The following is a 15,388-nucleotide window of genomic DNA, read 5'->3' as shown; positions in this document are numbered from 1 at the left end:
GCATTGAAACTTGAGATTAACTACAAATTTAAGAGACAAGTTACTTAAGCTTACCCACAGAGATTACTGTTTTCCAGGCCTCAGCACAGCTACCAAAAACCAAGCAGAATTTAACAGAATCTTTTCCTTCAAGCTCAGCATACTCAGTCCTATTTTTCTGTCCAAAAAAATTCAGTGTTTGTATTTCTGGGATGTCTTGTCCTTCTTTAAGGACAAGAAACTTTAGTATCTAAATAACACTGTGTTGTGGTTTAACCCCAGCCGGCAACTAAGCCCCACGCAGCTGCTTGCTCACTCCCCCTGTGGTGGGATGGGGGAGAGAATCGGAAGGGTAAAAGTGAGAAAACTCGTGGGTTGAGATAAAGACAGTTTAATAGGGAAAGCAAAAGCCACGCACACAAGCAAAGCAAAACAAGGAATTCATTCACCACTTCCCATCGGCAGGCAGGTGTTCAGCCATCTCCAGGAAAGCAGGGCTCCATCACACATAACGGTTACTTGGGAAGACAAATACCATAACTCTGAACATCCCCCCTTCCTCCTCCTTCCTCCAGCTTTTATTGCTGAGCACAACATCATATGGTATGGGATATCCCTTTGGTCAGTTGGGGTCAGCTGTCCCAGCTGATTCCCCTCCCAAACTCTTGTGCACCCCCAACCTACTTGCTAGTAGGGCAGTCTGAGAAGCAGAAAAGGCCTTGACTCTGTGTAAGCACTGCTCAGCAATAACAAAAACATCCCTGTGTTATCAACACTGTTTTCATCACAAATCCAAAGCATAGCCCCATACAAGCTACTACGAAGAAAATTAACTCTCAGCCAAAACCAGTACACACTGAAAATGTGTGCAGTATTTCAGTTACTGCTTGTGAAAACATCATTGAAGACGTTACAATAAAAAAGTTAAAACATTCACAAAATCATCTTTTCCCGCCTCACACAAACCTACTGTTCTTAATACTCAACATCTTTAGGCAAGACAGTCACTAATGACCTCTACAAGCAAGACTGCAAATACAGAATATTCATTGTATTTATAGTGTCAGTTGTATGACGTTCCTGTCAAATACATTTCTGCAAGAAACTGTACAGTCTAGATAAGGGGTTTCACAACTTTTCTAGCAAGCAATCCAGTTTGTCAGCATAACATCTTAAATGGTACCAGTCACCAACATCTTCCTTCCCTCTCCGAATCTTTTTTTTGGGAGGGAGGGATAAGCTTATATGGAGACCTGATGCAAAGATATTGCTTAGCTTTTTTTTTTTTCCTCCTTCTTCGTTGGAGAGAGGGGAACAGGGTTTGGTTTGGTTTTTTTGTCTGTTCTTTAAGTGGCAACAGTTTTGAGTATTCTATTGAGTACACTATGCTTTGGGTACTACAACTAGAACAACCAAGTTCTGTTCATGAACAGCTGAAAGGAATGAGACCAAAACTTTCCCCTGGGTAGGGGCTTCTAGATTCTAGTGGAATATAAAGTAGTATTAATTCAGTCTGGGAAAATTAAACACATAAAATAAATATTAAAATATAAATAAATTTAAAGAGTTAGAAGTAGATGATAATCAAGTACGAGTAACAGAAAATTAAGTTTACATGTTCCAATCACCTCAAGCTACTAGCCTCACGGAAAGACAGCCTAATAGGGAAAAAAAAAATTCACAATCTTGGGAACAACATATCATCAGTCTCACCTGAACATTGTTTTCTGCTGTACCAAGAGCCACCTGAAGTTTTTGGCATTTTTCCCGTAGACTGGCAGCTTCATCCTGGACCATTTGCAATTCAGTTTTAAGCTTTCCCAGATTCTTCCGTAAAATACTTTCCTGGTTTTGAAATTCTTTTCTTAGCTCCACTTCTTTTTCTTTGCAAGCATGCAGACTTTCTGCTGTAAAAAGCTGAGATCTTTTCAAAGAATCAAGTTCATGTTCATAGAAGGACTGTGCTTTGCTGAGTTTGCCTTCATAGTCCTCAATGAGTTTTTTTCTTTCCAGCCTTAACTCTTCAACTTTAGTGTTCAAGTCTTCCAGCTCCAGTCTATGCAATTCCTCTAGCTTTTCTTGCCCCTTACTTAAAGTAGCATTCTGACTCTGTTGAGTCTTCAGAAGCTCTTGAATCTCAAGCCTGTGGGCAGCTCTCAAGTCTTCCAGAGCTGTACGCTTGTCCTTCTCATATTGCACTTGCAACTGTATAAAACTTCGTAGCCTTTCCTCAAATTTCTTTCTGATCTCTTCTACTTCTCTTGACATGGTCACTACACGTTGGACATGCTGAGCTTCTGCACAAAGCTGCATATCTTCAACTCTATCCTTATAGGCTTCAAATTCTGTCAAGGCCTGATGTTTCATCTTTTTATGATCTTCCAGTGACTCTTCTAAAACTTGGATCTTTCTCTTGAGATCCATTTCTTCTGCAACTTTACTTTTATACTGCAAGATCTTCTCTCTGGTCTCTGCAAGAATTTGTTGAATTTCTTCTTCGTGAGCATCTTTAAGGGCTTGGATAGCAGCTTCATGTTCATCATTTTTAGTGTTCAAAGCATATATTACCTACAAACGTGAAATAATATTGTATTACAGAAAAGTCATTTGAGTTCTGTTAAATCATAAGAAAATCACCTAGGCACTCTGAAAGTTACTTCGACAATGTTGTGGTTTAACCCCAGCCAGCAGCTAAGCACCACGCAGCTGCTCCCTCACTCCCCCTGCTCCCAGTGGGATGGGGATGAGAATCGGGAACAAAGGTAAAATTTGTGGGTTGAGATAAGAACGGTTTAATAACTAAAGGAAAATATAATAGTAACAATAATAATGAAAAAGAATAATAATAGTAATGAAAAGGAATATAACAAAAAAAGAAGGGGGGAAAAAAAAGGAAAAAACCCCCAGTGATGCACATTACAATTGCTCACCACCCGCTGACCGATGCCCGAGCAGCGATCCGCCCCTCCCGACCAACTCCCCCCAGTTTATATACTGGGCATGACGTTCTATGGTATAGAATACCCTTTGGCTAGTTCGGGTCAGCTGCCCTGGCCACGCTCCCTCCCAGCTTCTTGCACACCTGCTTGCTGGCAGAGCACGGGAGACTGAAAAGTCCTTGGCTTAAGATAAGCGCTACTTAGCAACAACTAAAACATCAGCATGTTATCAACATCATTCTCACACTAAATCCAAACCACAGCACTGTACCAGCTACTAAGAAGAGAGTTAACTCTGTCCCAGCCGAAACCATGACAAACCAGGACAACAATCTGGCAGGTTTTCATGATACAAATAAGACACCAAATGTTCTTGTGAATGTGACTACATAAACACTGTATTAGTCATTCCTATCTTATACATTTTGTAGAATGGTCTTTCTATACTTTTTTAACCTATAATTTTGCTGATGAAGGTTTTGCCTTTATATGCATGTTGTTGCTGTAAATACTACTGGGAAAAAAGCACATTCAACACATCTGAAAAAGAAAACTATTTATTTAAAAAAAATTAACAGCCTAGCCTAAAAATAAATTTCAACAGAGGTTCAAAGAGAATAACACACACAGAGTATACATTACAACATGAAATAAAATTGGAACAAAATCCAAATCTCAAATTCCTCCTTTCCAAATGCTAACTATTCTTAAATATTTCATTTTAGAAACACCTAAAATGCCAATATTGGTTGCTCTGGTTTGTAGGCCTGATGGTTGCCCAGATACAACTTCATTTTGGACAACTTATCTAGTAGGCATCCTGAGTATGTGGAGCTCCTGAGGTCTGAGGTCCCTCGCTACATAAACTCGCCAACTTTCCAGCTAATAAGTCAGCTGAACAGAAAAGTAGCTGGCAGGGCAGCCAACAGTTTGGGGAGCCCAGGGAGCTAAGCAGCTCAAGGCAGCTGTGAAACCAGCAAAGCTGCCTAACATTCAGTGGAAGTTTTAAAGTAACCAGATATATCCTATGGGATGTTTCAGTGGAAGTTTTGAAGTAACCAGATATATCCTATGGGATGTTTCAATTGCACCACAACATGGTAGGTTGTCTTTTTGTTTTTTAACTAGGAAGTACTCTCACCAATATAGAGATGTAGACAAGTATGTGTGTATGCATGTGTATGTATCAGTGAATAAACTATTCACGCAATAAGTGGTTTTAATACAATGTTTTGTGCTCCAAGAAGTCCAGCAAACGCCCACACTTCCCAGATCTGTTACAGGCAGCAGAGCTATAAAACACATTTGAACAGAAAAAAAGTCTTCTGATTAGTATATTTTGTATATCTTAAAAATTAACAAGAAGCAACAAAAATGGACAACAAAGAAGGAGCAGAGAATTTAGAAAAATGCTGCCCTTTGGGGATTTTTTTTTTTTTTTGGTGAGGACAGAACCTGGACCTCCAGAACCAGTCCTCCATTAGCATTCAACCAGACAACAGAGGAAGATTGCGCTGACTTGCTCTCAGGGCCAGAAAATATCAAGAAAGGCCCTTTTTAACAAAAGTCCAGACACTGTATTCTAAATTTTATTGTCTGAAATAACAAACACGAACCATTCTGTTACCTGTGCCAAAAAACCTAAAAGGGTAGGCTTTAGATTAAAAAAAAAAAAAAAAGGCAAGAAAATAAAGAAAAAAGTTCTGAAACTGCATCAGATGGAAAGAAAAAACTAAACAGCCTCACTCATCTTTATATAGCAAGGAAATAACTAAAAAAAAAAAATCACAAGCAACAGTTTAACTTACATTATTTCTAATTCAATTTTTCTAACATATGTACACATTATTTAATGAAAGAAGGAAAAAAAATAGCTCGTCCATGGGTTTGGTAACTGTTCTTAATACTGCTAATATCTCTGCAGGCAACAGGTAGACTATTGGCTTTCTTCCTCCCTAGAAAAAAAATAGTTTTTCTTACTGCAAAAGAGCTTCATGGTTCAGAGACTCAAAAAACTCCTCCAATACATTCCAAAAAGTGACAATAAAACCACATGCAATTCCATTAGCAGAATCACAACTATCATTGCAATGCCCTTCATCCAAGATTTCAACCTTTCATATTCTCATTGTCTTTGGTGATGCCAACAGTAACTTCTGACCACAAGGCTTTCACCTCCCTCCTGTCACCAACATACAGTCTCAGCTATTGGATCCCAAAGGTTAGTTTCCCTGTCGTTTAAATGGTGTCCAGTGCTCCACTCCTTTGTTCGTATCAGAAATAAAATAAAAACATCACTTTCCAAAGTATTTTTTTTTTTAAAGTACATGCGGTATCTTACATGAAGAGGCCTTAGTTTTGCTTAGAGGCGCTAGACAATGTAGTTAAAAAGGTACTATAAAAAAAAAAAAATCACACTTATAATCAGGTTATTATAATAGGTATTTGCAGAACACTAGGTCAAATCCCATGCTCAAAACAGCCCTTGACTCCTATCTGTGCACAGAAGTGCCGTAATGTTCTTCCTCACTTCAGGCAGTGTTCCAGGCTCAGGTTATGCAGCACTATAATCTGCAGAAAGTAGAAATCATATAGTATTTTCAAGGGTATTATGATTTGGCAATGGGACCCTCACTGAAAATTCCAAGTGAAAAATAAGCCTATATGCAATGCCGGATTCAGAAGGTATCTTTAAATTCTCATCATCCACTTACTCTATACAAAAACCAGTGAACATCTACAAATTCAGTAAGCACCATTCATTCCCTAAATGAAGGACATGGGTGTCTTATGGAAAACATAAAAATAAAATAAAATGCATGCAACTGAATGTTGCATTATAACATATGTTCTTCAGCAGCCTGAATTCCAGGTCTATCAAATTACTTTATTATAAATCTCAGTATTTTTAAAGTAATGGAATAGCCATATCAGATTTTATCTTTGAGAATTTGATGCACTGTATTAGCATAGGAACATAGAAAAAAAAGTCCATACTAACTGAAGCAAAAGCAACCTAACAGTATTTCAATGAAGTGAAAGCAGAAACTGAAATACATTGGAACAAATTAATACATTTAGTTCTTGCTCAAGTAAGTTTCTGAAAATTGAAAGGCAGTAAGGTTTCAAAAGTTGGATGTGGGCAGATAAAAAAAAGTTTTGCACTCTCTATTTTAAAATCAGAGGATGAGCCATTTCCTAAGCATGCTTGTAAATACTTTTAAAATTATTAGTAGCTTTTTCAGTGCAACTGCATATTACTAAGAAGCCTAAACTGCTCATTTGAGTAATTCATATTTTTTCTAGCTCCCCTCAAAATGCATCACACACGTTGTGGATCTTATCAGGTGACAGAAAACAAGTTGTGCTTTACTGTATTTTCAGTTAGCATATCATTCCAGAAGTACAGACAGAACCATACTCTCTCCAGGAATACTGAGATTGCCAGCTAAAGGCCTTAATACTCTTTATACAACACAGTAACATAATTAATTATAAATAGGAATCTACTGAAATACTATGTGCCTTGGTCTGAAGATCTACAACAAAGTTAGTAACAATAACAGTAATAACCTTTTTTTTAAGCCAATAATTGAGTATTGGAGTGTTTAGTTATATTCTATGTGGTAAGGTTAAGCAAGTCTGTTACTGCATTAGCGTTGGTGTCTTGAACTACATGGAATACAAACAACAACCAGTGTTCAACACTGTTTGTGGCTGAAAGATAAAAGTTTTACTATTTGGCTGAGAAATATTTTTGACTCCAAACCAGATGTTAAGGCTTGGAGAGCTGACCAACTCTTGCATGGTCAGCTGCACTTGGTCATCTGCTCCTGCCAGCAATTTAGTCACGATGGAATGCTTTTCCAATTAAAAATGTGTAACTCACCTTAATACTAGTATTAAGTACCAAATATATATTGCAGCACAGAAAATACCTCCAAAAATGTGTGTGGCTCATTCTCTCTAATTTTATATGGAAACAGGAACTGATATCTATGAGAAAAAAAACATCACTACACATCCTTCTTACACAAAGATCAACCCTATGTCTCTGATAAACCCTCATTTTAGACTTAACACATGGGTCCCTGGATCAGAGCACTACATTCAGCCTAGTTCAGGTGGAGTGTCTTGTTCCCAGTGCTGCTGGGGTGCTGCTGCCTGTGAGCACTGGTGCTGTCTGTACCCACTAGTCTGAAACACCAGAGCCTCCAGAGACATCCCAAGACTTTGTCAGTGCTGCACACCTATTTAATGAACTACACAACTACAGTGCCAACAAGGAATTGCTCATGCATAACTTGTTAGTGATTTGGAACACAGGGACCAAGGAGCCTGACCTACCCTTGCTATCTGTGGGTAGATAGGAACTGCTAGACGCAGGAAGAAGTAAGATATACTGGGAAAGAGTAACAAGGGTTTTCTAGAGACAATTCACATCCCACAGATAGTGGGATGAAAACAGAGAAGTTTAGTCTACAACATCGACAAGAAACATCAAAAAACTTCCAGCCATTATTATGAATTAATTTTACGTAGAAATGTATCTTCTACTATACTCCAGAATGATCATACTCTTTGTTACAATGGGTATTGCGTTTGTTTTTCCCCTTTTCTTTCTGTTGATCAAATAATGCCAAGTAATGAGAAGTATGTTATATTTAAGCATTTAGAATTTAGGTATTATGAGCAAAGGTCAATTTAAGACAAAATAAATAAAATAACCATTTTAAAACCCAGAAAAAGTTTGTGTTTACTGGACAAATTTCTGCTCCTTAGTACATTATAAAAATATAGTAATACAGGAAAATACTTCAAAGTTATTTAAAACAGTCTTTCAGAAAAACTGTCCACAATCAGAGTACACTCTTACAAATGCATTACTATATACAAAGCAGACAGCCAATTATAACATAGCATTTTATTCCTTCTCATGCATTGCTAGCCAGACATTGAACACCACAAGATAAGCTCTGAAGACTTTTTCGTATAATAATCTTTGAAGTTGCATTTTTAATAGGACTTCTTTCCTTACATTGTAACCAAGGGACAACTCTGCTCAGAGCTTTTAATGGGGAAAAACAAGTTACTGCTAAATCTGAAACCTCCCTTTAAAAAGCCATATTATGTATACCAAAAAAATTCCAACCCCAAAACCTATGTATGCCCATCTCTTTTTTTTTTTTTAATTTAAAAAAAAAAATCCCTTTATCTAGAAAGGCCTTTTGTTCCCTTATGGAAATACCGCAAATACAGATGCTTTGTCAATCCAGTCCTCTGTGCTGGTGGCAACACAAAAGAAACAGGCCTAGAACTTTAGACCAGGATTGCTTAGACATCACAGAAAAGGTGCAAGGTAGGCACTTGTTCTTTAGCTATCTGGTTCACTGCAAGTCTTCTTAAATGCTTGGGCCAGTGCATTTGAGGCACAGCATAATGAGCAGGGAAGAGACAAATATGGTCTGCAGCTGCAAAAGTAGTGTCCCCCACCAATACCCTCTCCCCAGAAAAGCTGGTCTAACTACACCAGTCTTCCTTTGAGATAAAATCCACAGAGGGCAAGAACTTGAAAATTTTTCCCCCCAAAATACACTTCCACAGAAAATTTACTATGAAAATATCCTTTAGCTGGTCAACAGTCTTCATATATTAACTCAATTTATGCTAAATTAAGTAAAATTTAGTACTTTATTCCTTTAGAAACTCTGAAAACAAATACTTAATTATTTTTATTGCAGCAACAAGCTTTCCAAAGTAATCTCTAATGTCTTCTGTTTACAATTAATTATTAGAGAACGATGCCATGAAGTTCAGTATAATTTATTTGCAGGAACAAAACATTAACAGATTTCCACTTCTACCTAACATTCAACCTTTGAATGAAAACAAAGGACAACCATTTTTCACTTTCACATGTTGCTAAATATTTATGCTTAATTTTCTATAAAAGAGAAGTCTTGATAAGTCAGAGGACATGCGCTGTTCACTAACATCTAAGTTGATAATTAAACAGCAGAAAAAATATTTATTTTGTACTTTCAGGTTTCTTGATGTTCAATACCATATACACAAAGCATAAAGCCTCACAGGGGCACATACATATAAAGATGCTTTCCTTGTGCTCCTAAACACATGCTCCTCAAGCACCTGTAATGTGATGTGCTGATAACCCATTTCTACTTTCTGAACTGCCAAGTACAGATCAATATCACGTTAGCTACTTGACTTACAATCCTTCCTGTGTTTTATTTGCGTATGACCCACACCAAAATATCAAGTATTTGCCTGAAAATCCCACTGGTTGAAAAGATCCACTTGCATTTACAGCTCAGCATATTTGTAAATGATTACAGGGCCTGTACCTTAAAATTTAATTATCAGAAAAAGGCATGCCACATTCCAATTAATCATGGGGTAGGAGATGTCCTCACCTGAAGAACAGATACAGAGCATGTCTCGGCACAGGGACAGAATGGCCAGTGTGCCCAATGTGGTCATTCACTGTTGCCTTTTTCCTTTCTCCTAGAGTTGTATCAGACAACAAGTGAGAGGCTTTCCAGGAGCTAACCAGGAGCTTCGTTACAATAGCCCATTTTGGAAATATACACTTTGTCCAAATCCAGGAACAGAAATAACCATTAACAAGCCCACCAGGTAATAGAAATCAAAAGCATGCCAGCAGGTAAATCTACAGCTGTAGAGCACTCTGCAATCAAAGATTCAACAAAAGGAGCACATTACCTGCACCGCATTTTATAGACCAACATGCTGAGCAACAACAGGAAGATGGGGTTCACAAGTTCAGGAGCCATGCAGTCTGCTGCCAGGAGTCAAGAGTGGTTTAAACCTCAGATCTCTGGGCCGGGACACAACAACATGCGACCTTCCAAATGATGTCAGCAATCGCTAGTGAACTGAGAAACAGTTCACCCATTACAATGGGTAGAGTGGGCAATCAGGCTATGTTGCTGCTCCTGCTCTAGCAGCTGAGTATCTCCAAGACTGGGTCTCACCAGTGGAGTACTACCTTAGGGGGACAAAAGGGCATTTGACAGAGACATTAGTGCATATGTGAGGCTGACAGAAATAGATATTTGGGGGAAACTCCACTCCATTCAGCAGAACAAGGTCTTTGACTGGATGTGTGGGGTCCACTGCAGACCAGGTGGCATCCTGCTACGGTTAGTAGAAATTCCTTTTTTTTTTTTCTTCTTATATGGGTATCCTTGGATGTACTGCAGAAAATGGACAAGTTGGGTATTTTCCTCATCCCAACAAATTACAGTGGAGCAAAGGAATTTGTACCAGTGATGAGTTAAGGCATGACAGATAAGATAACTGTACCCATGCTTCTGAGGAAGAAAAAAAGAGAGGAAATAAGGGCAGATATCACTTACAAATATTTATCAAAATACAATAAAAAAATAGGAGCCCTTAGATCTAGCTTTTCCCTTCCAGAAAACAAGGCAGTAATTATGGAAGGCACGTGATGTTTGATGGAAGGGAAAAGAGAGGAAAAATTACTTGCCAACATGCAATTTAGATTGTCAGTTTGGGGAACAGGAGAAGTTGTTACTCCTGCTAAGACAAGGAGAAGACAGAAGAGCAGAAAAAAGGAGAATAAATATTAGATACAACATGCAGGCCCCATATCCTGAAAACTATTCTAATCTGGTTTTCAGGATTTTCATAGCAAAGTTACTTAGAAAACAAGCAAATAACTTAACCACTGATGAAATACAAGTTCATTTTATAAAGGTTTTTAAAAGAATCACAGCCTGGCTAAGGCATGACAGACAGATACAGTGCTGCACCGCCCAAATACAATACAACCTTCGGAATATCTCCAGTTGAAGCAAAAACTCAGGTGCAAAGCAAGCAGATGTGATGTCACACAAACAAGAAATACAGATTAAATGGGAAGAGCTATTTGAAGATAATAGCATAGGACTATGAGACATGGGTTGGATATTCAGTTGAGCAACATTAGCCACTGACTAGAAGTAATGTCTAAGAAGCACGTTAAAGAATGCTGCAGATGGACAGCCCACTGGCCAGATTCAATTTAACTAATTTGCAGGAGTAAAACATCCCAGAATTATCTGCACAATCTTGAACCAAAACAGTTTTTACAGGAGGAAAAAGTAGACTTGAAGACCTTGACAGAAAGACGAGAAGCAGCTGGATACAGGTAAAACACACCTCTTTACTATAAACCAAATTATACAGGACTACTTCCCCAGTTATAGGGGAGACATCACCACTACCGCTTTGTATGACCTGGCACGTAATCCCCCACTTGGTTACTACATGACAGCTATTTCTGAGAGAAATGCTCAGCTGTTCTATACTTGCATTGCTGGCTCTAATGGAGTTACATAAGTTTACAGTGTTCAGCAACCCAATTCCATACATTCATATTACACTGTTCTCAGCTACTTCTAAGCTATTTCTAAGCAGTATACTACCTGTGTGATTAAGAGATATTTAGTTTTGTTAACTGTGTATAAGTTTGCTTTCTGTGCCAAAGTGTAAAATCAACTTGCAGAATAAGTCAGAATAGAGTTTAATATAAGTTTAAATCTGATTATGACATCAAAAATATTTTCATGATGATGATTTCAATACAACCCAAGAACACATTACAGAAAGACTTATGAAAGAGGAAAAAAGTGTTTAAAAAAAAGCTTCAATAGTCAGAATGGGAGCAAATACCAGCAAAAATAGTTTAAGTGTTTTATAATGGCTCCTTGGAAATCAATACTTATTTTTCAACTCAGCCAATACCTGTAAATCAAGCTTAGTCGTCCTAAACCACTTACTTATTTAATTGATAAGGAGAGTTCTGCTATACAAACGTTATCAAAATACAGCAGTTCTTTACAAAGCTTCTCAGACTACTTCAACACTATGACTTAAAAATTATTTGATTCCTCCTATATCATCAGCATTGTTTCAGAACTACATTACAGAAAAAATACAGATGCAGTATTTCCATCTGCTTTAATTACCTGCTAGCCATAGTGAATTGCTCCTTTTCTTTTTCAGTTTCTGTATTTCGTATCATCAAATTACATCTTAATGGTCATTCAAGCCACAGTTAATGAAGCTGGAATTTTTTTCCCAGACTTAATCTCATTTAGGAATTTCCATCCCTCCCTCTCTGCATTTGTATATTTTTTAAAGGAAAACAGACTTTCTAATTCACCACTGCATACTTTTTTTCCTTTTCTTAATAAAAAGCAATTCATATTTCTCCTTGAAAGAGTGTCCACATAAGAAAAACAGCCTTTTGGTGCAAAATATGAGAGATGGCACTTAAAAAGTGAATTTTCTTCAGTGGGATCAAATGGCTTAAAGGATGACATTCACCGCTATTGAAGTGACAAGAGCCTAAAAGGATGAATAGAAGTTGAAATTATCTGCAAAAATATTTCAACAACAAATCCATCACACTTAGAGATTCTTAATTTAGAGTGAAAAAACATTCATATAAAAGGAGTAAGATTAATCAGTTGATTCCATTTATTGTCCGAAAGCAAAGCTTAAGTTCCTCTATTTTGTTCTAAAAATCAATCCTTTTTTTGAAAAGGCCACTACAAAAATGTCTAACACAGTCAGTATCATTTATGTCAATGTAATTGCTATTTTAAGTCTCCCATTTTTTTGGCTAGACTCGCCTAAATTATTCTTGATACAATCACATCTGTACTTTCATCAACTTTACTTTAATCAGAAAGAAATATTTAAGTCCTGTAGTTATTTGTACTAGATAGAAAAACAAGTCATAAGACTCAAAATAATCCAAAGTCTAAAAAATTACTGTTTCCTTCAAAATCTATTTCCCTGCTTTATCATTCAAGCTGACTTTCATTATAATTCAAGACTAAAAATTTATTCTCAAATCTTAATCTATTCCACCTTCAAACCTAACCCCCTATTAACTTTCACCATCTGCAGTGTCATGTTTTTAAACATTTAGTTTTCACTAGATGTTTATGATTAAAAGCTGTCTGGTCATTGACTGGTTTTGGATTTCTCCATACATGGCCTAACTAGAAACACATAGTTTTTAAATAACTAAGAGTATGTAAGACAAGTTGTCTTGTTTTTTAAGAAAAAATAATTTTTGTGGAAGTACTCACTAATATTGGGAACTGAAGCTAGAATTAAAAACTTTAACTATTTAGAATGAAAGAGATTTATTTTTTCTTTTATTTGACAAGGGGGGAGGGGGAAAAGCAGGCATGGTAGAGACAGAACAACAACTGTGGAAATGTAAAATGAAGCATCTCCTTTTCTAAGTCTGCTCTAGAGGATATGCAAAGCAATATTTTTGAGTGCCATCACCTGAAAACATCACAAGTATTTTTGGATAAATTGTAAATGAAGTTGACTCTAAAGAAAGGTGATCTCTTTTCCTCTTAGTTTGCTTATAAACCTGAAAGCAAGGCATAGTCAGCATTATTGTCACTTACACATGCTATTCATTCTTACTGATGAGTCCTCAAGTGTTGAGCTGATGAAAACGTTAGCAAAAGATTTCTTGTATTCCGTCTCCCCAAAGAAATGGCAGTACTGTATGACAAGCCAGAGAAAAGGTCTTCCCAGTTTCTCTTCCCCATCAAAACAAAGTTCATTTTCACACTCTCTCTGCCTGCAGGTCTTTTCCTCTGAATGCTTGATCTATTTTGGTTCCTATTTCCTCAAGACCTTCTGCAGATTCTAAGCAATTCCAGTATCTAGTGGTTCCTCACAGCAGAAGAGACCAGTCAGACAAGAACATACCACGCAGCCTCTACGGAGCAAAGAGGAATTCCTCACCAGTGGTTTGAATGGCACACTGGAAAACAAGTCAATTTCTTGTTCATAATTGTGTCTCTACTTTCCAGGCTTGTTTAAGAGAAGGAAAGGCACGGGGCCTTCCAAACAAGGTATCCAGGAAAGAAATATTAGTGAAAAGCATACACTGCAAGACTCCCAACTTGGTATTTTTATCTATGGCATTTTTCACTTTATGGAAGGCCTTAACTACAAATCATCTCTGGAAGTTTAATGGTAAATGCTAATTTTCCAGAATGAAAAAAGGAAACTCCAACCAGAAACTTGTTTATTCATGGAATTTTTAATAACTGTACAAGAATGAGCCACTTCCCCAGAAATATCATATTACCTTGAAGTAATTTCTCTTCCCTTTCCCTGGAAAAAATGATCCAGATTTTAACAAAAAAAAAAAATTCGTGTTCAAACTAAGGATTGATCACTAAGCTTCCACTCTTTTTTGAGGTTATAGGAGCAAAACCATAAAGTAAGCAAAGAAGGTGGCACAGTCAGTTTTGCTCAAATCACACCACTTGACAGTCCAAGTTTATTCTCAAAGCTCAGCCCGAGATGAATCTAGGACAAGTTTGCAGTGGCCCACTGGGATACTTTCCAGTAACCTACAGGTATCTATCATACAATGAAAACCACTTATAATTCCTAGCTACCTCTCAGTATTTACACAATACTGGCTATTAGTTTTGTCATTTCACACCAACAACTTAAAGGTTCAACACATTAACTATTATAGAAACAACATGTATACAGAATCACAGAAGGGCTGAGGTTGGAAGGCTGCTCTGGAGGTCGTCCAGTCCAACTTCCCTGCTCAAAGCAGGGTCAGCTAGAACAGACTATGCTGGGCCTTGCTCAAGTGGGTTTTGAATATCTCCAAGGAAGGAGACTCCTCAACCTCTCTGGGAAACCTGTTCCAGGATTTGACCATCTTCACAGCAAAAGTAGTGTTTTCTTATGTTTAAATAGAATTTCTTATGTTTTAGTTTGTCCCTATTGCCTTGTCTTTTCATGAGGCACCACTAAGAATATGCCCGCTCAGTCTTCTTTACTCCCTACCATCTGGTATACACACACACGCACTCATAAGATCCCCCTGAGCCTTCTCTTCTCCAGGCTAAACAGTCTCAGCTCTCTGCCTCTCCTGGTATGACAGATGGTCCAGTTCTTTAATCATCTTAGTGGCCTTTTGCTGGACTTGCTCCAGTATGTCCATGTTTCTCTCGTACTGGGGAGCCCAGAACTGGACCCAGCACTCCACATGTGTCTCACCAGTGCCGAGTAGAGGGGAAGGACCACCTCCCTTGAGCTGCTGGCAACGCTCTTTCTAATGCAGTCCAGTATGCCATTGGCCTCCTTTGCCACAAAGGCACATTGCTGGCTCATGTTCAACTTGTTGTCTGTCAGGACCCCAGGGCCTTTTCTGCAAAGCTGCTTTCCAGCCAGTCGATCCCAACCACATACTTGTTATGCTGTCCCAGATGCAGGACTTCACATGAGGTTCCTGTTGGTACATTTCTCCAGCCTATCCAGCTCTGAATAGCAGCACACCTGGCTGTTTTATCAACCACTTATCCCAATTTTGTATTGTCTACAAACTTGCTGAGTGTGCATTCTGTCTCATCATCCAG

The 15,388-nt window shown here is 37.8% G+C and overlaps 1 protein-coding gene across 1 annotated transcript in view; it reads right to left on the bottom strand.

The window, feature by feature from the left end:
• FAM184A (family with sequence similarity 184 member A) overlaps window positions 1-15,388 on the bottom strand; it is a 78,428-nt gene that overhangs the window by 48,364 nt on the left and 14,676 nt on the right. The window contains exon 2 of the mRNA XM_050894659.1: window positions 1,693-2,547. Coding sequence (XP_050750616.1) covers window positions 1,693-2,547 — 855 coding nt within the window. The remainder of the gene's footprint in view (window positions 1-1,692; window positions 2,548-15,388) is intronic.

Source organism: Gymnogyps californianus, chromosome 3, assembly GCF_018139145.2.
Source record: "Gymnogyps californianus isolate 813 chromosome 3, ASM1813914v2, whole genome shotgun sequence".
NCBI lineage: Eukaryota > Metazoa > Chordata > Aves > Accipitriformes > Cathartidae > Gymnogyps > Gymnogyps californianus.
Note: the sequence above shows the minus strand (reverse complement) of the source record. Positions and strands in the feature narration are given on the sequence as shown.